Raw genomic sequence first — 22,483 nt, 5'->3', positions numbered from 1 at the left:
TTATGGAACTCAGGACTCCCTGTAAAGCAATGGCTTTTGTAACCAAGTGGACTATCCTGGTTAAATATACACAAAACATGAATGAGCAGTCAGCACCATTGTTTTGTTCAAGAGCTCAGTGGCTACAGCCTTCCAGGGCTCGTTGTGACACTGAGAAGCACAGGAACAACATTTGTGTTGGCTGAGCTTCATGTTAATTGCAGATTAATGGGATGTGAATGGAACGTAGTGTTTCAACTGCCACCCCTCTCCTTTCCCTCTCTAGGTTGTCAGCATTTCTCAGCTTTTGGGTGATCTTTTCTATTGCTCTGTCCATCCTGCTTGCTTCCCTTTGTTAAGAGTAGTCAATTCCTCTCTTTTTCTAAAGCAACAGGAAGAGGTCTGTCAGCAGAATTATGGCTTCTGGAAAGAGGGGATAAACCTGTCCTTGACCTCCTCCAGTCTGTTGGGCCCTGCCTGTTATCTCTAGCCAGCATAAAAACTAAAATGACCCGAACCAAACGCACAGCCCTATCAACTGACATGCACTAGGAATGAATAACCCCGATGTACAGGTACCAACCAAACTAGCAGTTTCATCCTGACCGTAAACAGGAAGGTTGAACTTCTCCATTTCCCCGTCCCAAATGGTACCCTATTCCCACATCATACGTAATGCATGTATGGATAAATTCCCCAAGAGAGGAAATCTCTTTCCTCCATCTTGGTTAGCTGTTTTCATTGAGTCGACCTGGCCGCCTGAACTCTGATTTTATGTATCCTACACTACAGGAAAATGAGAGATTTGTCTACACAAGGTCTACATTTTCATGTAAAATATATAGAAAAATATTCCAACACATTTCAGAAAATCTTTTGTCAAATATATTTTGGTCCAAAAGCTGATTAGCAAAAATATAGGCTGTGCAATCACAATGGTCACAAGGCATCACATATTCCTACTGCACCTATTCAGCCCTAACAGTGTATTCAACTTCTATAGTTGGAATCTCGAGATCACACATTTAAGGCTATCGAATTGCATAAAGCAGCTGAAATGCAGTGCTATATTCTACGAGTAACACATAATACCAAGCTGGTTCTTCAATGGAGTATCTAATAGTAGTAGTAGTCAAATTTGACCAAGCACAGACCATCAATCTCTACTGATCTTTAATTCTAGTCTGGTCCCAGATCTGTTTGCGATCTTGCCAACTCCATTGCTGTCACTGTCAAGACAAAACATGTTTGCCATGACAATGTGTGAAAGGCAGTCGGTATGGTAGCACAGACAGACTGGCACTCAAGCTACTTTTATTCCCCATCATTCTTGAGAAGTGCTTCTTTTAAAAACGCTGTTTGATGAGCAAAAAAAAAAGTGCAGCAATCAATATTCAAAATAACACTTTCAGTCCAACAATTGGTTCTGGTCCCAAGTCCAATCATGATAGCGAAATGCTCAATGTTTCCACAATATTCATTCGGCAGCAGGGAACCACCGCTGCAACATTTATATCATTTCTGCAGAAGCACTTTTAAATAGATAAGTCATTGGCTCAATGACTAGAAGTCTATGGGAACAGCTAGAATGTCCCGTCACCCCAGCTACCCACTGCTGAAATTCTAGGGGAAACAGACTCAATATGATCCAAAGTGAGATGATGATGAGGGACGTTCATGTCAAATCCCACAAGGCTTTCCCTTTGAGACAAAGTGCTCTGATATTTACTGTAGGGTTCACTACATTGATATGTTCCCATGTCCAGTTATATTAGCATACTCACTCAGTAGATCAGACCAATCCAGGGTCGTGTTCAGTAGCACTAAAATAGCCATGATTCCTTACTGGACAAGTTCAGGTAGTTAGTATCTAGTCATTGGTAGTGTTGTACCTTCCTGTTTCAAACCTTTTCTCCTGTCTGGTGCTTAATATGGACATGACCCAGGATTTCAATTGACTGGGTTAAAGGGTCAATCAGGGATTCAAACAACAAAAAAGCAGTCAATGTATCAATCTCAGGTTGTCCCATTAAGTCTAATCAATCCTTTTCAGTGTAACATCTCTAGGACACAAGCAGCAGTATTAGCTTAAGTACCCTTGGCTCCAAAGTCAGTCCGAGTGTTTATCACATTCTTCTCATAAATATCAGTCAGCAATACATTACAATAATGGAAAGAGTCTGGTGTGAGATCAGACTAAAATAATCTGTGTGTGTACATTTTTTTGGGGCAATGTTTCATGATATAAATGTGTAGCAGAACAAAAGTTTTTAAAAAAAGATTCAAATCTAAATGGGAAGTAGCAGTGGTGGTTATAAACGTCCTGCTATGCAAAGATGTTGGAGATGAAATCCCGAAATCGCTTGGCATACTGTTCTGGGTGGACAGTGGAGATTTCAGCACCAGCCTGTAGAGAGGCATAGAGAAGGGATAACGTCAGACTGAACATCTCATATTAGGAATGAAAAGTATCAATGAAATGCTCATTTTACCGTTGAATTTGAACCACTAAGGTATCTAATACGAGATACTAATCTCAGATGTGATCAGCCCAACATTGGAAAACAAGGGTAAAGAAGACAATTGGGATTAGGTAACTTTCAATTATTTATGAACAGAGAATGATGTTAGAAAAGCAGTAATGGACACAGTATGCAATGAGAATTACATTGCATCTAATATCATAAGGTGGAATGAAAGCTAATTTCTCAATATATTCCTAGCATTCTGAATCTAAATGATATCTAATAGGACAGACCCTAACTAACCCCCCTTCCTTCTCCCTTTTCACTCACCCCATGCTTGACAGTTTTGGCTGCGTGAGCGGCTTTCTTCTTGGTGTCGTACTGTGTCAGAACGTCTATCAGACCCATGAAGTACACCTCCCTCTGAGGGGCTCCTGAGGGGGGAAACAGAGAGAGATGCAAATTAGTTACTGCTCAAAAACACAAATGACCCAAATTGCAGTGTAGCTGTAAATCAATGACAGGAGTAAAATAAGTGAATTCAATTCAGTAGGTAAATGGAGAATCCAATTGCATGAATTGACCCCAACCATGTAATTTCACAACTTTGCCTGGAACTCACCAGGGGCACTCCTCATGGCGTACACATCCACGTAGGGGTCAAATTCCCCGGGCTCCAGGGGCTTGCAGGAGGCCATGTAGCCAGCGATGCCCTCAGGAGACGTACCGTAGGAGCCCATGTTAGGGGCCTGCGCCAGGCCGTTCTCAGGCTCCCCCTCTTCCTCATTGGACGGCTCCTCTCCTTCTTCCTCCTCCCTCTCAGCCCGCCCCACGTCGTGAATACCCAACAGCAGGCTGTAGTCCATGATCTTTAGCTTGACCAGAAACTACAGGGGACACACCAAACAATTACTATGGATGGAGATGATGATATCATGGTAACAAACAATGTTTATACTACCACCTTGTGGTAGATTCTTAAAATAGAATAGGAAGGCAGGTTCTAGAACTGAAAACATCCCCTTCGAGTTCCTTGGGAGGTCACCTTACCTCCACATCTCTGTTGAGTTTCTCCATGACCTTCTCCTTCTGCTCCTCGTTCACGTACACCTTCTGCATGTTGTTTCTGAAGTCCATGTCCTTGTAAGTGGGGAGCTCTTTTACCTGAGGGACAGTTATGAAACATTGAAACAGACGCATGTGAATTTTCCAAAGAAAGTAATGACATGAATTTAGAAAATGTACTGTGGGTGCGTAATAAGACTAGTCCCTAAGAAAGGCAATTTCACATGTACACTACCGTTCAAAAGATTGGGGTCAGTGAGAAATGTCCTTGTTATTTAAAGAAAATCACATTTTCTGCCCATTAAAATAACATCAAGTTGATCAGAAATACAGTGTAGACTAGAGGTCGACCGATTAATCGGAATGGCCGATTAATTAGGGCCGATTTCAAGTTCTCATAACAATCGGAAATCTGTATATTTGGACACCGATTTGGCCGATTTTTTATTTTTTACTCCTTTAGTTAATCTTTATTTAACTAGTCAAGTCAGTTAAGAACACATTCTTATTTTCAATGACGGTCTAGGAACGGTGGGTTAACTGCCTTGTTCAGGGGCAGAACGACAGATTTTTACCTTGTCAGCTCGGGTGATTCAATCTTGCAACCTTACAGTTAAACTAGTCCAACACTAACCACCTACGTCTCGCTGCACTCCACAAGGAGACTGCCTGTTAAGCGAATGCAGTAAGCCAAGGTAAGTTGCTAGCTAGAATTAAACTTATCTTATAAAAAACAATCAATCATAATCACTAGATAAACTAGTAATATCATCAACCATGTGCAGTTATCTAGCGTGTCCTGCGTTGCATATAATCAATGTGGTGCGTATCGTTGCTCCAATGTGTACCTAACCATGATCATCAATGCCTTTCTTAAAATCAATACACAGAAGTATATATTTTTAAACCTGCATATTTAGCTAAAAGAAATCCAGGTTAGCAGGCAATATTAACCAGGTGAAATTGTGTCACTTCCTCTTGCGTTCATTGCACGCAGAGTCAGAGTATATGCAACAGTTTGGGCTGTCTAATTTGCCAGAATTGTACGTAATTATAACATAACATTGAAGGTTGTGCAATGTTACAGGAATCTTTAGACTAATGGATGCCACCCCTTAGATAAAATACAGAACTGTTCCGTATTTCACTGAAAGAATAAACGTCTTGTTTTCAAGATGATAGTTTCCAGATTCGACCATATTAATGACCTAAGGCTCGTATTTCTGTGTTATTATGTTATAAGTAAGTCTATGATTTGATAGAGCAGTCTGACTGAGCGATGGTAGGCACCAGCAGGCTTCGTAACATTCATTCAAACAGCACTTTAGTGCATTTTGCCAGCACCTCTTTGTTGTGCGTCAAGCATTGCGCTGTTTATGACTTCAAGCCTATCAACTCCCGAGATTAGGCTCGTGTAACTGATGTGAAATGGCTAGCTAGTTAGTGGGGTGCGCGCTAATAGCGTTTCAAACATCACTCGCTCTGAGACTTGGAGTGGTTGTTCCCCTTGCTCTGCATGGGTAACGCTGCTTCGAGGGTGGCTGTTGTCATTGTGTTCCTGGTTCGAGCCCAGGGAGGAGAGGGATGGATGCTATACTGTTACACTGGCAATATTAAAGTGCCTATAAGAACATCCAATAGTCAAAGGTTAATGAAATACAAATGGTATAGAGAGAAATATTCTTATAATACCTATAATAACTAACCTAAAACGTCTTACCTGGGAATATTGACGACTCATGTTAAAAGGAACCACCAGCTTTCATATGTTCTCATGTTCTGAGCAAGGAACTTAAACGTTAGCTTTCTTACATGGCACATATTGCACTTTTACTTTCTTCTCCAACACTTTGTTTTTGCATTATTTAAACCAAATTGAACATGTTTCATTATTTATTTGAGACTACATTGATTTTATTGATGTATTATATTAAGTGTTCATTCAGTATTGTTGTGATTGTCATTATTACAACCCCCCCAAAAAATTTAAAGAAAATAAAATTGTCCGATTAACCGGTATCGGCTTTTTTTGGTCCTCCAATAATCAGTATCGGTGTTGAAAGACCTCTCGTGTAGACATTGTTAATGTTGCAAATGACTATTGTAGCTGGAAATGGCTGATTTTTTATGGAATATAGGTGTACAGAGGCCCATTATCAGCAACCATCAATCCTGTGTTCCAATGGCACGTTGTGTTAGCTAATCCAAGTTTATCATTTAAAAAAAGGCTAACCAGAATAGAAAGAGTGAGAGGCCCCGGTGCACAACTGAGCAAGAAGACACGTACATTAGAGTGTCTAGTTTGAGAAACAGATGCCTCACAAGTCCCCAACTGGCAGCTTCATTAAATAGTACCCGCAAGGTTAGTGCCAGTTGCGCTGATCTGTGAAGGGAGTAGTACACAGCATTGTACCAGATCTTCAGTTTCTTGGCAATTTCTCTCATGGAATAGCCTTCATTTCTCAGAACAAGAATAGACTGACGAGTTTCAGAAGAAAGTTATTTGTTTCTGGCCATTTTGAGCCTGTAATCAAACCCACAAATGCTGATGTTCCAGGTACTCAACTAGTCTAAAAAGGCAATTTTTATTGCTTCTTTAAATCAGAACAGAACAGTTTTCAGCTGTGCTAACATAATTGCAAAAGGGTTTTCTAATGATCAATTAGCCTTTTAAAATGATAAACTTGGATTAGCTAACACAACGTGCCATTGGAACACAGGAGTGATGGTTGCTGATAAATGGGTCTATGTACACCTATGTAGATATTCCATTACAAATCAGCCGTTTCCAGCTACAACAGTCATCTACAACATTAATGTCTACACGGTATTTCTGATAAATTTGATGTTATTTTAATGCACATAAAAATGTGATTTTCTTTCAAAAACAAGGACATTTGTAAGTGACCCCAAACTTTTGAACGGTAGTGTATGTTTGGGTAAGATACACATTGTTAGTCTCCTTACCCGCTCTTTGTCACTTGCTTCACGAGACACCAGAGAGCCCTGAGTATCATAAAATAACAGGTTAATAGGCAAGATCAGGGATTATATGACCTCTGAGTGGAAATCATGAAGTGGCTAATGAAACAAGAATTTTACAACAGATGAGTCTAGGGTAACTTTACCTATATGCCCAGGTTTCCCAGAAATCCCGGTTGGAAGATTCCCGGAATAAGAAGGGAATAAGCAAAAATCATCCAATCAAGAATTCTGGAAAACCTGGAAGTTTGTGTATATCTAGGTGTGTGTGTGTGTGTCTCTCACCTTGACGTTGTACTGTGTGTGTGTGTGTTTTTTTGCGTGAGTCTCTCCCTCTCACCTTAAGGTCATACTTCCTGTGCACCACCAGTCTGTGACTAAACATGTTCCTCATGACGATCAGGTAGGTCTCCTCATTCTCCACACCCACGCGGTACATCCCCAGGAACTGGGGCAGCAGAGTGCTGCCGTGGCACTTCACTATGTGCTGCAGCCAGGGAGAAGACAGGAAAGAATGAACAGCAAATAGACTATGGTTGTGTCTGAAATGGCACCCATAGGGCCGTGGTCAAAAAACATGCACCAGTACTGTCCAAAGTACATTCACATGACTCCTTTCACCCCTGGTTGAAGATGAAATTGAAATGTTTTTCATACTGTTTTTCAACCAAACTGCTCTCTCCATCTCCCCATCTTACATCCTGTCACTCTTTCTCTGTCTCTCTATCCAGGTTACAAATGTGTCCCCACGCAGACTGATCTATTAAAAATGGGACACACTTTAAACTGACCTCATTCAGAGTTCTCCTGACTGAAACACAATGTAGCTAGCAGAATGCTAACAAAAGATATGATGCTTTGAAGAGACTACTGTACTATTTATATTCCCCGCTTCTATTCTTTGGGGTCTGCATGGAGCCAAAGTGAGCGGCAGTGGCAATGTGGATGGGATGCAAGATAAACAACGCCCCCAGGACACATAAGCCAAGTCCCAAATGGCACCCTACATAGTGCACTACTTTTGCTGACCTAACAACCTTGAAGAATGAGTATCAATTCATTGAGGCAGCAGCACCCCCCTGCTCTGCAGACCCCACAACAGCGAGCATGCCACACCCACACTGCTCAAATCATAGGCAAATGGCTTTTTTTTGGCCTAATAATGATGTTGGCAGGAGACTGGCTCAGTATAAATGGTAGGTTATAGACTTATGGGTACTTTGTAATTATTGGCGGCTCTTCAGTAGCTCACTAGAAATACATGTAAATGTACAATCAGGGCTATCCTTAGGATTTTCTGACAAGGTGGTGCAGATGTAGGCATACGGTTTGGTAAGGAGGAGGGCCTGAGGGTGTCAATCAACTTCCCCCTCAGGAAGTTGGAGCATTTAGCATTTTTGAAAAACCTGTGACTGCCATTTCATGAAACCTAGAGTCTTAAATTACACTGAACAAAAATATAAAATGCAACATGAAACAATTTCAAAGATTTTACTGAGTTACAGTTCATATGAGGAAATCAGTCACTTGAAATACATGCATTAGGCCCTAATCTATGGATTTCACATGACTGGGAATACAGATCTGCATCTGTTGGTCACAGATACTGTACCTTTAAACAAAAAAAGTAGGGGCGTGGATGAGAAAACCAGTCAGCATCTGGTGTGATCATTTGCCTCATGCAGCACGAAATCTCCTTCGCATAGAGTTGATCAGAATGTTGATTGCGGCCTGTGGAATGTTGTCCCACTCCACATCAAATGGCTGTGTGAAGTTGTTCAATATTGGCGAGAACATGCTGTCGTACACATAGATCCAGAGCATCCCAAACATGCTAAATGGGTGACTTGTCTGGTGGGTATGCAGGCCATGGAAAAACTGGGACATGTTCAGCTTCCAGGAAGTGTGTACAGATCCTTGTGACATGGGGTTGTGCATTACCATGCTAAAACATGAGGTCATGTTTAATGAATGGCGTGACAATGGGCCTCAGGATCTCGTCATGGTATCGCTGTGCATCCAAATTGCCATCAATAAAACGCTATTATGTTCGTTGACCGTAGCTCATGCCTGCGCATACCATAACCCCACCATGCACACGCTGTTCACAACGTTGACATCAGCAAACCGCTTGCCCACAAGACACCATACACATGGTCTGCAGTTGTGAGGCCAGTTGGATGTACTGCCAAATTCTCTAAAACAATGTTGGAAGGAGCTTATGGTAGAGAAATGAACATTCAATTCTCTGGCAACAGCTCTAGTGGACATTTCAGCAATCAGCATGCCAATTGCACTTTCTCAAAACTTGAGACATCTGTGGCATTGCGTTGTGTGACAAAACTACACATTTTAGAGTGGCCTTTTATTGTCCCCAGCACAAGGTGCACCTGTGCAATTTTAGTTTACCTTTATTTAACCAGGTAGGCCAGTTGAGAACAAGTTCTCATTTACAACTGCGACGTAATGATGCTGCTGTTTAATCAGCTTCTTGAAATGCCAACCTTGCCAGGTGGAAGGATTATCTTGGCAAAGGAGAAAAGGTCACTAACAAGGAATTGAGAGAAATAATATCTTTGTGCATATGGAACATTTCTGGGATCTTTTATTTCAGCTCATGAAACATTGGACCAACACTTTACATGTTGCGTTTATATATTTGTTCAGTGTATATTAAACAATGTAGCCAACACAGAAATCTTTTGTTTGATCCTAAATTAAATTGAAGCGGTCTCATTAACCACATTTCCATCCCAAGTTTTCATGCAAGTAGGGCCATACCGTATATAAAAATAAATCACGACAGCTGTGATGGAAACAAGTTGTTTTGGTACAATTTTATAGGCTGAAAGATAATTTGTTAGTTCGACACGGTGGGATCTTTTTGTGTCAGTAAGATGTGAGAAAAAGGGGTGGAAACACCTTTACGTACAAATATTGATATAACAACCATCATATCGAAGAAAACGCGATGGTATGGTGTGCGGTCCTCCCACTACGACTTGGAAAACCAAGCAGTTTATTAGGCTACAGATCAAATAAGTTACGATGAACTTCTCAGGGTGGTGAAAGTGCACAGTGATCTTGATGTTCCTTTTCTTATAAATATCGAGGGTTTTATTCTGGTGAAATGATGATCGATGCTTGACCGCCGTTTGACCCCAAAAAATATTCTCACTCTTATTCGTAATAATCTCATCAGGTAGACCACCCTACCTGCACTGTATCTGCAAGCTGTTGGCTAGAACCCACGTACCAAGACCAGAATAGGCACATTTTCTATTCAACGCAACAGTTGAAGATCCGATGGAAAACACACTGTACTTTAGATTTTAATTCGGCACATTAACATTTTCTTTATGCGGATTATAGAATATTTGCAGGAGGATCTGTTCCCAATTGAATGGAAACCTAGCTGTTGACACTCAAGATTTTCAAGGTTAAACCTTTTCCAGGTTAAATTTAGGGAATAATGATTATTCTAATTAATAGTTATCTTTATGTGGATACCAGTGAACATTTAAACTGGGTTAATTTAGTTTGGGGAGAACATTTTGAATAATTCAATTACTGGATGCAATGTAGAAGTACAGTTTACTGTAGGCTATTTAGAATATGAAACTGAACTAGGCCTATATGAGCTTGTTACAGACCTCCGTGCCTGAGCTAATCCAACAAGGCCAGAAAGTGTTCTTGCTTTGGGTGCGTTCGTAAATTCACTATGGCCATCTACTCTGATTTCAGAGCACTCTAATCTGACTGCCAGAGCGCAGAATAACTGATGAATTTATGAACGCTCAACACCCGTTGAATACGGACCGTGTCGGTAAACTTTTGCAAAAAAAGCGGCATGAAATTGTTGCCAGCAGCACAGTTGCAATCTCCAACGCTCTGGATAACATGAAAACAGCCTAACCAGCTCTGCAAGTGCGAGTAAAATGGCCAGAGTGAGGTGTGCTCTCATTTGTTTCTGGAAGTAGCCTGCAAGCTAGCCAACATTAGCCAGTTAACTTGGGTGCTTGACTGCTGTTGTGAGGTCAGAACGCTCGGATCAACCCTACTCCTTGGCCAGAGAGTCCAGTGTACGCTCCGAGAGCGAAAAGCTCTGAATTTACCAACTGACAATGCGGTAGAGATAATTTGTCCTCACCCAAATCCTCGGATTAGCTCAACTCCAACTTCAGACGGTTGAGTCAAAAAATACTAAATGTGCCAACTAAAAGACTATTTTTGCGTATTTTAGGGTTGTTTTTTGTACCAGCATACTTTGACCTTGAATTGCGTGCATGGTACGCAAAATGTGTTCAGGTTGGCAGGTCTGCTTTTGACCAGAGCCCGATGGGCCATTTGGGATCCAACAATAGAGACAAGAGCTCTGCTGCTCCGATGATAATAATTATAATAACCTGTTCATTCGGTCACAAATGACCCACGCAAGCAAATACACTCTAGCCTAACACAGCTGTTTAAATAACCAGGGCCTCAAGGTCAGAGTGCTGATGTAGGATCAGTTTTTTTTTAAAGTATAATGGATACGATTATGGACAAGGACGGCCTAATCCGAGACACAACTTTGATCACGAGCAAGGCAACTTGTTCTTCTGCTAACCAGAAATTCACATCTGGTGAATGGAATGGCGAGTCCAAGGCTTTCAAATGAAATGTGTGCCAAAATATTTTCCCTCTCTTTAGCCCGAATTGATTAATGCCAAGTTCAATTAGAATAGCTGCAAAACTGATGTGAAAAAGCATACTGACCAATGCATCTCCAAATATTGTCTCTCCTCACCTAGTCGTGCAAAACATGAGGCATGAAGAACAGTCATAATAACACCCTATTACAATAACATACTGCAGTATCACCAGAGTACAGATCATGAGACAAAGTATAAGATGCTAATTTGCAATTCTAGGAAGCCCACAATGTTGTAATGCTTTTGACGCATCCAACCAAAGTTTTTGTTTATCAAATGTACTGTTCATTTGAACAAGTAAAGCATTGCAAAACTTCACCAAGATAAAGCGCAACCTTTACCCTCACTTGGACTGTATCACAAATGTCACCCATAGGGCTCTGGTCAACAGTAGCGCACTATAACGGGAATATGATGCCATCCATAGGCTTCGAACAGAGGTTGAGTCAGCTGCCCACAGCCTGGATGTCATTACATTACCTGGTGGTATTCAGACAGGATGCCGTGCATGTCTGCCACGTCCTCACTAGAGATCTGCTTTATGACCAGCGTGCGGTCGTAGGAGGTCAGGAGGATCCCCTCCCCCTGGGTGTCCCCACCTCTTACAGGAGGGCTGCGGGTCAACGACACCTACAGGGACGAGAGAGAAAACAGGTGTGCTTGAAAATCAACTGCATGATGATAAACTTCATATTTATTGTTTTAATAGTCATTCGCCTTGTCCATCGGTGTGTCCCAATAACATCTCCTTTCTTCTGAAGTCTGCACTGGTCACTACTTCACACACACATCTAAAAGCATTGGATGGGTGAAGGTATGGGCTAGTGGGAGTTTCCAAAGTTGTGTCAAACATAGCAACACTCATACCTGGTAGTCGAGATCCTCAATTCCGAAGCGCTCCCGAAGATTGCGGAACACTTGGGGACAGTATTCTTTAAACTTAAAATGTCCAGGTAGATTCTCTCTGCAGGGGAATGTTGAACAAATTCTCAACGACTTGCAGTGTTTACTCTCCCTCTTGCCATTCCTTCCCGGTGTAACATACCAAAATAATTTCTTACTTTGCCATAGGTGAAAGATGAGAATATGTAACTCATTTAGTGACATAGGCTAATTATGTATGTATGTAATATATACACACACACACACACAGACACATACATACATACATATAAGGGAAACAGTATTGACAAGAGTGCGCAAACATTACTTGTTGAAGAGGTGATTGTTGACTTTGATCTTAGTGTTTGCTCTGAAGTCGTCAGGCAGCAGCATGACAGGAACAGGCACTTGGTTTAGGTCATTAATCTGCAGACAAACAGAAATAAGTACGGTACTCCCATTAGCTAACGTTACTAGACTTTCATAATGGGAAAATACATAATATGGGATCATCATGAGGGTTAAAGATGCAGTTAATAGATAGCAAACAAGATGGAAATTATTTTTATGACAGCCTGCCCTGTAGCCCGGTCATTAGGGACCACACTGGCTAACTTTTCTATCAGCAAAGCCCATACAACACACAGTCCATGACGCGACACACTTCAGTGTCAGCTGATAGTTAGCTAGTAGCCAGCAGCAAGTTGGTTAGTTAGCCTGCTGTTAGTGTTACTGACACAAACAACTCTAGCCAACGCGTTTAGCAATCAACCAGACATTAACCCAGTTAACGTAACGGTTTGTTTAGTTAATGTTACATTTCTAATGAATGCGCATAAATTAGTCAGTTAGCTACACTAACAGCTAGGTTTGATAACTAGCTAGCTACCTGAAGTATATAGCTACTGTAGATAGCTAGTTAGGTAAGCTAGAATAACTAACATTGAAAACATAACGTTTAATACTCACCGAATGATTTACACCCCACATAAAAACGCTCAAGACTGGGCCACTGGCACGAAAGACCTTCACCTTTTGCTGCACAAAATGTTTCTTTTTGGTTTTAGTTTTTGGAGCCAATATCACCATAGGACTGGAAACAGCGTTGCCGCTGGACGCCATCGTAGAGCTTGCCTGGCTTTGACTTGCGTGTGAACTTTATTTTTTCTTCTCCCGATTCTGATCTTTCACAAACTGACTTCCCGGTGTCACTGCGTAATGTTACCGGAGCAATCCCGTCTGAATTCAGATCAGTATTAGCCTACATTTGTGCTTGTTTTAACACTCATTTTGGATATCTTCTTCAGATATATTCCAGTCCAGCTAGTCTCAAAAAAAATATTGAGGAACTGAACTGCTGACCCCGGTTGTGTTGGTCCACCTGTGTGTTCAGGTGATGGACAGTTGTGAAAAGCCAAAGATATGTTACAATCATGTCATGTGATCTTATAGGCGGAAACTTGTCCATTTCTTTCATATAAAATGTTACTGACTAGTGACTAACCGTAATGGGATACTAGAGCTGTCCTCACAGTTCTGCTACACTGTTGCAATGCAGAGCTTTCCTATAAGGAGAATAAAGTTCGACTCTGAAAGTAAAGGAGCTAAATCCTGCATATGTGCAGTACTTGAGCTTTCCAAAGATAAATTCCATAGAAGACAAACATTACACATTTTGATGAATTGATCATAGAGGAATTTTCTCACTAGAAAAGTTGCAGCCCTCATCTACCTATCTCAGCACAGCAGTGCCTATGACTAAATTTGACTGAAACAAGCATGTTGTCCGAATGATTCACATGATACACTCTCATCTCTCTTTGCTTATTAACTGTGCAGACCTACTCAAACTGAAACATGACAAGGGATCCATATGATTAAGGTTAGTTTCCCAATGTTGCATAATTGTATTAGCGTTGTTACCCTTGCCTGGTGTTCTCCCCTTATTTTCACCATCCCTGGCCTTAGAGCAGCTCCAATGTCATGAGGTGTGTGCATCGCAGATGACACTATTCCCTATTTAGTGCACTACTTTTGAACAGGACCCCTATAGTGCACCAGGGCATGGCTTTTGACCAGGGCACCATATAGTGTACTACAGGGAATAGGGTGCCATTTGGGACACAGAACCTCCACTCTGTTATTACTTCTGACATGCCATCTCTCATATGCTTCGGGCCACTAATAACTACAGCATTGCAACAGAAATGGATTACACTCTGCATGTTTAAATGCATACATTTGGTGGAATCGACATTATTAACCCATACTGATCATCGTCACATTGGGCTTTAGTTGAATATAGCTTGTCTTTATGTCTGCATATAAACCATGCTCTTATATAGGATATACTACAAGCAATGTTATTTACATAGCATTTTGATGTCTTCCATCTGAGCACATTTAGATTGTTAATTCTGTGCACAGAGAGGGTAGCTATAGGATGTCTCGTATATTCACTTTCCTAAGAATAGCAAATGTAACCACCCTAGATACAGAAGTAGGACATGTGGTGTGATTTAACAAAGGACACTGCTTACTTTCCTGCATCATCCTCTGCGAGACCTGCATTTCAAATTCGTATGCATTGACAAATAGGATATTCTATGCTGTTTCCTTGGAAACAGGCATGTGTCCTTGTATACTGTAGATGCTGGAACAAATTGTCCTTTGCATCCCCTAGACATGGGAGAAAACCTAAGTCATACTAATGCCTATTCATTCCTACTACATACATGTTAATAACGTGTTGGTTCATCTTTAACTTGTTGGTTTATCTTAACGTGATATGGACAGAGACAGTTATTAAATCTTATTAACAGTCATTTTAAATCAGCTCAGCTGACATAAGAGAACAGTGGCTAGCAGAGTAGCTGTGCTACACCTGTGCAGTGCTTCAGATAGTGACTATGACTAAGCAGCTTTGTAAAATGAATGAGATCCGATACCACCACAGCTACTGCACTGGCGAAGCTCACAAATAAAACACACAGTAATGCTCTTTTTTTTATATTAATATATGTATTTATTGTTATTCATTTTGATATCATTTTTTACATTTTAGGCTTTGTAAATATAGGCCCCCTGTGCATGGCCCTACCATCACAGCACATACATTGGCACAACAAGATGGGTGAGAAATAGAAATGATCTAATCACACAGTTTATCACACAATTCAAAGACAAGTAAGTAACTGTAACATATTCAAACTTAATTTACCAAAATTAGCATTGTAGTAGGGTATGCCATAAGCAAGACATTATCATGATACATTCCAATATTAAATGGTCAAAGTATAAATAAAATTGAAAGAAAATGAAACAAAAATCATAACATGTACAGCAGTTGAATAGCTCAGATGTGTGTGGTGAGATTCTCCATGAGGGTGCTACCGCGTCCAAAGCACAATGCTCTCCCTAGCAAATAAATAAAATAACCTCTGTTTTTAAATTAAAAAAACTGCTGACAATATAAAAATACATGGCATTGTAGTTCATTACATAAACCAACAATTTATATATAAAATATTATATTGACGTGTATAAAAATATGCTTAACAACTTCTTGAAAAGGGTAACAGCCATAAGCTTTTTTTTGTCTGCCACTTCAGAACGCACACTGTCAACCACAAAAATCCAACATATGTACAAACAATCAACTATTAGAGCAGTCAGAACGTCATTTCAACAACAATGGACTGTTTCACGTAGCCTAACTATTTTTCTGACACGATTATAGGATAAGTGTAAAATTCAAGCAGTGCTGCATGGAAATTCATACTCCAAAATAAATTAAATAGAAAAGGAATTTTCATCACTTGAATTAAGTATCATAATGTCAGTGTATCTTTGGAGAAAGGGAGAGAGGATGGTGACGGAGACACGTTTTCAAACATTGTGTCACACCAACACCAGCATAACAGTATTTCAGCCCACTTAGATAAAGGCCCAGTGCAGTCAAAAATGGGATTTAATTGTGTTTAAAAATAAATGTTTCCACACTATGAGTTTGGAATTATACTGTAAAATTATGAAAATTATGATAATGCCCTTTTAGTGTAAGAGCTGGTTGACCAGACCGCCTGAAATTTCAGATTGTTTTGGTGGGATAGAGTTTTGGCCTGCCTGGTGGTAAATGACTTAATAGGCCAATAAGAGAGTTCCAAATAACTAATTTTCAGTTTTTCCCTCCACACTCAGACCACTCCCAGACAGTCCTAGCTAAAGTTTTGCTTGAGAAATTGCAATTGAAAACAATCACAGTAATTGTTACCCAGAAATGATTTGATATTGAGATAAAAACGGCTGCATTGGGCCTTTAATAACAAACACAGGCAGTGTGAGCTATCCTATAAAACAGAAAATCTACAACGAACATACAAACAGACGAAGCCAGGACAAGAGCCAGGGAATTCAATATTGAGAAATACAGCTTTGATATCAGTTAGTTGAGGCAGTGAGTAACAAAGCAGTAATGTGAGATAGATAAGCTACTGCACGTTGTCACACTGAATGATTCAGAGGACTGGTACTGCTGCTGCAAACTGTTGAACATTCAGCTGGATGTTGCCACTGTAGTACTGTACTGTAGGTATGTGTCTTTGTTAGGCTGTTTCTTGACTAGAGGACAGTAAACTAATTTGGGGTAATTTCCATAGGAAGTGGTTTAATCCCTGGTGTCTCCTGTCCAGGCAGTGTCTAGCACAAGCTAAAGCCACCCCCTCTCCTCCTCCTCCTCCTCCCCCCCTTACTCCTCCTCCTCCTCTTCCACCTCCTCCTCCCCTTACTCCCCTTCTTCCTCCTCTGCCTCCTCCTCCTCCCCTTCCTCCCCCTCCTCCTCATCCTCCTCCTCCTCCTCCTTCTCCTCTGCCTCCACCACCTCCTCCTCCCCTTACTCCCCCTCCTCTAGGCTCAAAATTTTAGGACAAGGACCTCTCTCACTCTCCATCGCATGGTAAAGTGCCGTCTTCGCTGGCACGTGAGGGCAAGGCAGTACCCAGCTCATCCACACACCAACAGTGGCCACGCTGCATACCCTTGGAGGAGCGACACTGTGTTGTGTGACAGGATAGAGAAAGATAATATGTCATCATACCACATAACTATTGTCTGCATGCCCACAGCCCAGAGGGCCTGGAAGCAATGTCCTTTATCCAAAGCCATTTTTGGGCTGAATTGAATAGAGAGAGAGCATGCAATTGAAAAGAGGAATAACAAAATATTGATTAACCTTTATTTAACTGGGCAAGTCAGTTAAGAACAAATTCTTATTTACAACGACGGCCTACCCCAGCCAAACCCTAACGACGCTGGGCCAATTGTGCGCCGCCCTATGGGACTCCCAATCACGGCTGGTTGTGATACAGCCTGGAATTGAACCAGGGACTGAGGTGACGCCTCTAGCGCTGAGATGCAGTGCCTTAGACCGCTGCGCCACTCGGGAGCCCAAATAGCATGCCACTCTCTTGATCTCAAAAAACACATGTACTATTCATACACAGGAAAATATTCACGTCAACAGCCGCGCTGCGCTATAACTACCTGCTTTTTCCTGTAGAAGCCCCGAGTGTCACAGTTGGGGATATAGATGTCACGATCAGACTGAAAGATAGTGAGCTCAATACCCCGCAGAACACTATTGAGCAGCTTGCGGCAGGGTGCCTAAAAAGAGGATACATTGATAAATACAGAAACTATACAGTCATAAATACAGCAACTATACATTGATAAATACAGTAACTACTGTATGCAAGGAGAGAGCCTCCATATTAAATGGCAGCAAGAGAAGCCCATGGTTGATGTTAGAAGACCCTTTCTAGCCTATTAGAGTAGCTACAACATGTGTGGATATCATAGAAGATTGAGGTCACTGATGCAGCATGAAGCCAGAAGCAAAACATATTATATGTCACATAATATCATGTCATTATATAATGATATTGTTAAACAAGGACTGTCTCTTTCCAAGTCACTTAGACAGTGGTTTGAAGCAACTGTGTGACTATGTATGCAGTATCTGTCAAATTGTAGAAATAAATTCTATGTTGGGTTTGTGTTTCATTGCAGATCCACCTCCTCTCCTCTCCTCGTAAAGTGAAAAACCCAAGGCCGCCACAGTCGAGTCTAAACTTTACTGATTCACATCATGGTCTATTAGTTCTGCCGCATAGCAGCATACACATCATGCGCCATAATGTATGGCTTTAGAGCACTATATGTGGTACTGCTGTCGCTGTATCACCCAGACAGCAGAGCAGCTTCAGTAATAACTCTCTCTACCCGACTCCTTCCATCATACAGTATCTATCTGTATGAATATGAATGCATTATGTAAGCAGCTCTACATATTTCTCAGATTTAAACAGGTGTGGGTAAATGTAAGTAGAAGTCATTATTAGCTTACTGCATCAAGTGGCTTAAAGCAGGTACCGTACTTGGATAACACTTACCTTTTCTATTTCACCACTTTGTGAAGGATGTGGACCTATGGGAGAGAGCAGCACATTACCATGAATACAGTCAACCAGGGCATTACCAAGAACCTTAAACCATCTCTGATATCAAAATATAAGTTAGAAGTGTTTTGCTTCAAGCTGTTGCAAGACACGAAGCATCAATCATATACAAGTGCAAGGCAGGAAATGTAACACCTGTATTGTATTTGAGGTTTAAAAAGGCGTCTGAAGATTGTAATTTCCCTTACAATTTTTTTTTTATTATCAAGCACTACAGAAAACGTCCATGAATTATAATCCACATATAAAATCACATTTCCTGCTGCTGCAGGAGTATTTTCCTGCTGTAGCAAACTGGCTCAAATCAAGACCCTGCATCTTTACTGGACACAGTGATTCGGCTCTGAATTGATATTTCCTGTAGTATGTCCTTCCTAAGGAATCGCAGTGGCTTAGTCTGAACAGTAGATGGAGACCCCTAGCAATGAAAAGCATCATTATCTGACTGTAGGTGACAGTATAACACTCATTCTATGCTGTCAATAAAATGCACAGATCACACCCTTGAAATGCATGCATGTACAGTACCATCACCGTACACATCCATATACATGCACACCATATACATACACATACTTGCACACACATACTTACACAAGCTCCAACGTACTGAAACACCTAAAGCGTTCCTCAAGTGTCTGTGCATCATAGTGTTGACTACATCTTTTTATTACATGACTGATGATAGGCTGTTCAATCCAACATTTGAGACTTCTAGTCCAACAGTCTCTCAAATTAGATTTTTGTCACAAGACACCATGCAGTGGCACTGCAGCATAGAAATCAAAACCATGCAGCCTTTTCAAATTCATCTTTGGTGCCTGTCATGTACCCAACACTAAATGTCATACTCTTATAATAAAACAATACTAGCATTTATTTTTGGTGCACACCAACATAGCATACAATCCTCACACTGATGATAAGAGAATGTGTTTCTTACTTATCAGTCTTACCTGATAAGCTAAGCTGTAGTATAATTGCCATAACACACACAACACAGAGCTGAATTTAATAATATTAGATGTGCCAGTGGTGTGTGTCTCAGTCTTACCTGTGGGGTGGGGCCTCTCCGTGGGACTGGTCCTGCTGTGCTTGGTGCAGAAGCCCCTGCCCTGCAGCAGCGCCTGGAGTGGGCTGTGTTCCTGAGGAGGGGGCACGCAGCGCAGCCCCTTGGCACAGCTCATGGTGTACACACCACAGGGCTCTCCCTGGGCCAACATGGATGTGCTGCCTGCTTGTCCAATATGGTCCCGGGGGGCCCGACCTGCCCCCAAAGATTCTCTACAAGAGGGACAACCCTTGTAGGGGCCCAAGCGGTTAGCCAGAATCCAAGATCCGCAGTGAGCAATCAGCAACAAGACAATAGTCGTTAAGTTAGAAAGGAGAGGCATTTTCTGTCCAGGTCTCAGGTTAAGCTCCACACACACACTCTCTCTCTCTTTCTCTCTCTGTCAGTCAACTGTGGCTGATGCTATTTCTGGATGTATATTTATCTCTTTCTCCTCTTTCTCTCTGTCCTCTCTCCGTCTCTTCAGCTTTGCTTGGTGCTTAGCCGGTTCAATCGTTAGGCAGCCAGGAGTCCCCTGCAGTGCCAGAGGAGACAAATTGAGATCGAGAGAGACACAGCAAAGCAGCAGCTTTTAAAGATCTGAAAGGCGGTGATAGAGAGGGAGAGAGAGAGCACAGTTATGACACCTTCAGGGGCTGGGACTCAGAGAGAGAGAGAGAGAGAGAGAGAGAGGGAAGGAGAGAGAGAGAGAGAGAGAGGGAGGAAGGCAGAGAGGGAGTAGAGAGAGGTGGGGGGTGGATTATTTTCCTTTTGGAAATTAGCTAAATCTCCCCCACCCCTTCTTTTTCTACTGTTTATCAGCACACCCCCATAGACTGACCCCTTTCCATAGTAATGTTAAACATTTTACATGTACAAACAGTATACATGACAAAATATACACTTTCTCCCCATTATGCATTGATGTCAGTCAGACCATTCTGATCATATTTGCCATGGTAACAATTACGGCAAAGTATAGAATTGCATTCAGCTATACTGACTGCAATGTCTAGCTTTATGGGAGTTGTTCTAATACTCTTGTCAACCCCGACCACAGAAGAATACAGAATACTGCTTGGATCTCACAAAAGAGGTACTACATGAAAAAGTAACTGATGAATCAATTAAAACTAATTAAAACTAACTAAACTAATTAAAAACCACTGATCCAATTGCAGATAATTAAATAGGTATTGAACTGTCCGTGTACAGAAGAATGGTGAAAGTTAAAATAACCAAACAAATACCTTATTTTACCTTCTAAGTACAATGTAATAATGATCTACACAGATGTGTGCCAAATGTTAATTAAGAAAGGGTTCCAGAAGTAGAAGTGTTTTAATGTAAACTGATTGCCATGAAAAACACAATGTTTCAGAAGCTGGCATATCATGTACCACTTTGTGTAATACATGTGCATAACTATAACCCATTGGAGTTTGCTGGATCTTTTCCAGATCAAACAATGTTGGATGAATTGGTATCGTTCCACTAGGGGGATTATCCCACCTCCTGCCAAACTATAGTGAACGTGAATTGAGACCAGGGATGACAGATCTTGATAATGGCAGGACTGAGTATTTAACACATTGTAACCGTTTCGTAGAACGTAGTTTAGTGAAGTTTCATAAGAGGTTGTCTTGATTTCTCAGCAGTCTTTTTACAAACTCGAGAATATGTGTGGACTAAATCATATTAAGAAGTTATTCAGTCTTGAGGGGACAGTAGATGGTAGATTCTGATTTTCTTGCCCATGCTGCCATTGTTTGTATTGGAAGAGGCATCCACTGGATAATTAAGGAGGACTTGCTTGAGCTGGAATGTACATACTGACTGTAAGAGGGAAAGGCTGTGTCAGACATGCAGCTACTAATAATGCAATCCATCTATGCGCTCAACCGTTTAAGATTTGCTTCACGGGCGCCGTCTTCAAGAGATCACTCACTCTCACCCATCCTGAGCCTCAAACCTCTTCATACCACTTACAGTTCCATTGTATGTAGTAAAAAAAGATGATCTATGTGTTTTTAGAGTTGTGATTATAGTAGGCATAGAATAACAATTGATATGAGGCTATCATGTAGATTACATTTAATTTGATAAGCCAGCCTTAGCTGGAGGATCATAGAGCAGAGATTTAGATTGACGCATTAGAATTATAATGACTCTAATGAACCAATATAATTACAATGGCTAATTCTATTTCTAAGTGTTAGAGCCCCATAGGTTAGAAATCCACTCTTATCCAGGCCACCTATCTCATAGTGTTGGGTGCTATAGTTTGTCTGAAGTCACTACCATGAAGGAGGTTCCTGTAAGGACAATAAACTGTTGTCATGAGGCAACATCAACAAAACGATATCAAAAGACAAATGAGCATTTCAGAGAGCATTAACCAGGAATTAAAAAGATGTTGCTCTAACAACATTGAAATTGTAATGCCAATGCACCACTAAAATAAGGGCACATATATACATGATTGGCTCTTGACCAACCTGCTGGACCACCTGCAGTATCTTAGGGCAAAATTCTATCTAGAACACAGCGGCAGGTCAATACTTCCCAAAGCTCCGGAACCCATAGACATTCTCAAACTAGACTACATCGCAATAGTTCCGGAACCCCACTTGGTGAAAACCTTCTTGGTCGTCAGCCGCCTGGTGTTATTATTAGGAATGATTAATCTTGGCACTAAGAACAGAAATCACCTGCCGTCTTGTGTTCCCATCAATGCTAGCTACAGGAGCTACAGCCCTAGCTAGTTTGTTTCCACATGTTCTGTCAGGAGAACGTTCCAAGAGACACACCAGACCAATGGGGGCTATTTTTTTCCACACTCCCTGGATT

General features: G+C 41.2%; 2 protein-coding genes across 2 annotated transcripts; both read right to left on the bottom strand.

The window, feature by feature from the left end:
* Positions 1-841: 841 nt before the first annotated feature.
* pip4k2ca (phosphatidylinositol-5-phosphate 4-kinase, type II, gamma a) lies at positions 842-13,488 on the bottom strand. Its single transcript, XM_021565960.3, has 10 exons — positions 13,037-13,488; positions 12,396-12,493; positions 12,053-12,149; positions 11,666-11,815; positions 6,832-6,978; positions 6,477-6,515; positions 3,495-3,608; positions 3,067-3,331; positions 2,775-2,878; positions 842-2,386 (listed from the first exon to the last, which is right to left on the bottom strand). Exons 1-10 carry the CDS (start codon positions 13,187-13,189, stop codon positions 2,306-2,308), a joined length of 1,248 nt encoding a protein of 415 aa, XP_021421635.1. The 5' UTR covers positions 13,190-13,488; the 3' UTR covers positions 842-2,305.
* Positions 13,489-15,068: 1,580 nt separating this feature from the next.
* Positions 15,069-20,239, bottom strand: igfbp6b (insulin like growth factor binding protein 6b). The gene is made up of 4 exons (XM_021565959.3): positions 19,637-20,239; positions 18,517-18,551; positions 17,609-17,728; positions 15,069-17,118 (listed from the first exon to the last, which is right to left on the bottom strand). Exons 1-4 carry the CDS (start codon positions 19,974-19,976, stop codon positions 17,005-17,007), a joined length of 609 nt encoding a protein of 202 aa, XP_021421634.1. The 5' UTR covers positions 19,977-20,239; the 3' UTR covers positions 15,069-17,004.
* Positions 20,240-22,483: the final 2,244 nt, after the last annotated feature.

Source organism: Oncorhynchus mykiss, chromosome 16 (assembly GCF_057628025.1).
Source record: "Oncorhynchus mykiss isolate SJ-2025 chromosome 16, ASM5762802v1, whole genome shotgun sequence".
Lineage (NCBI taxonomy): Eukaryota > Metazoa > Chordata > Actinopteri > Salmoniformes > Salmonidae > Oncorhynchus > Oncorhynchus mykiss.
The sequence above is the reverse complement of the archived record's forward strand: the minus strand, read 5'-3'. Positions and strand labels throughout refer to the sequence as shown.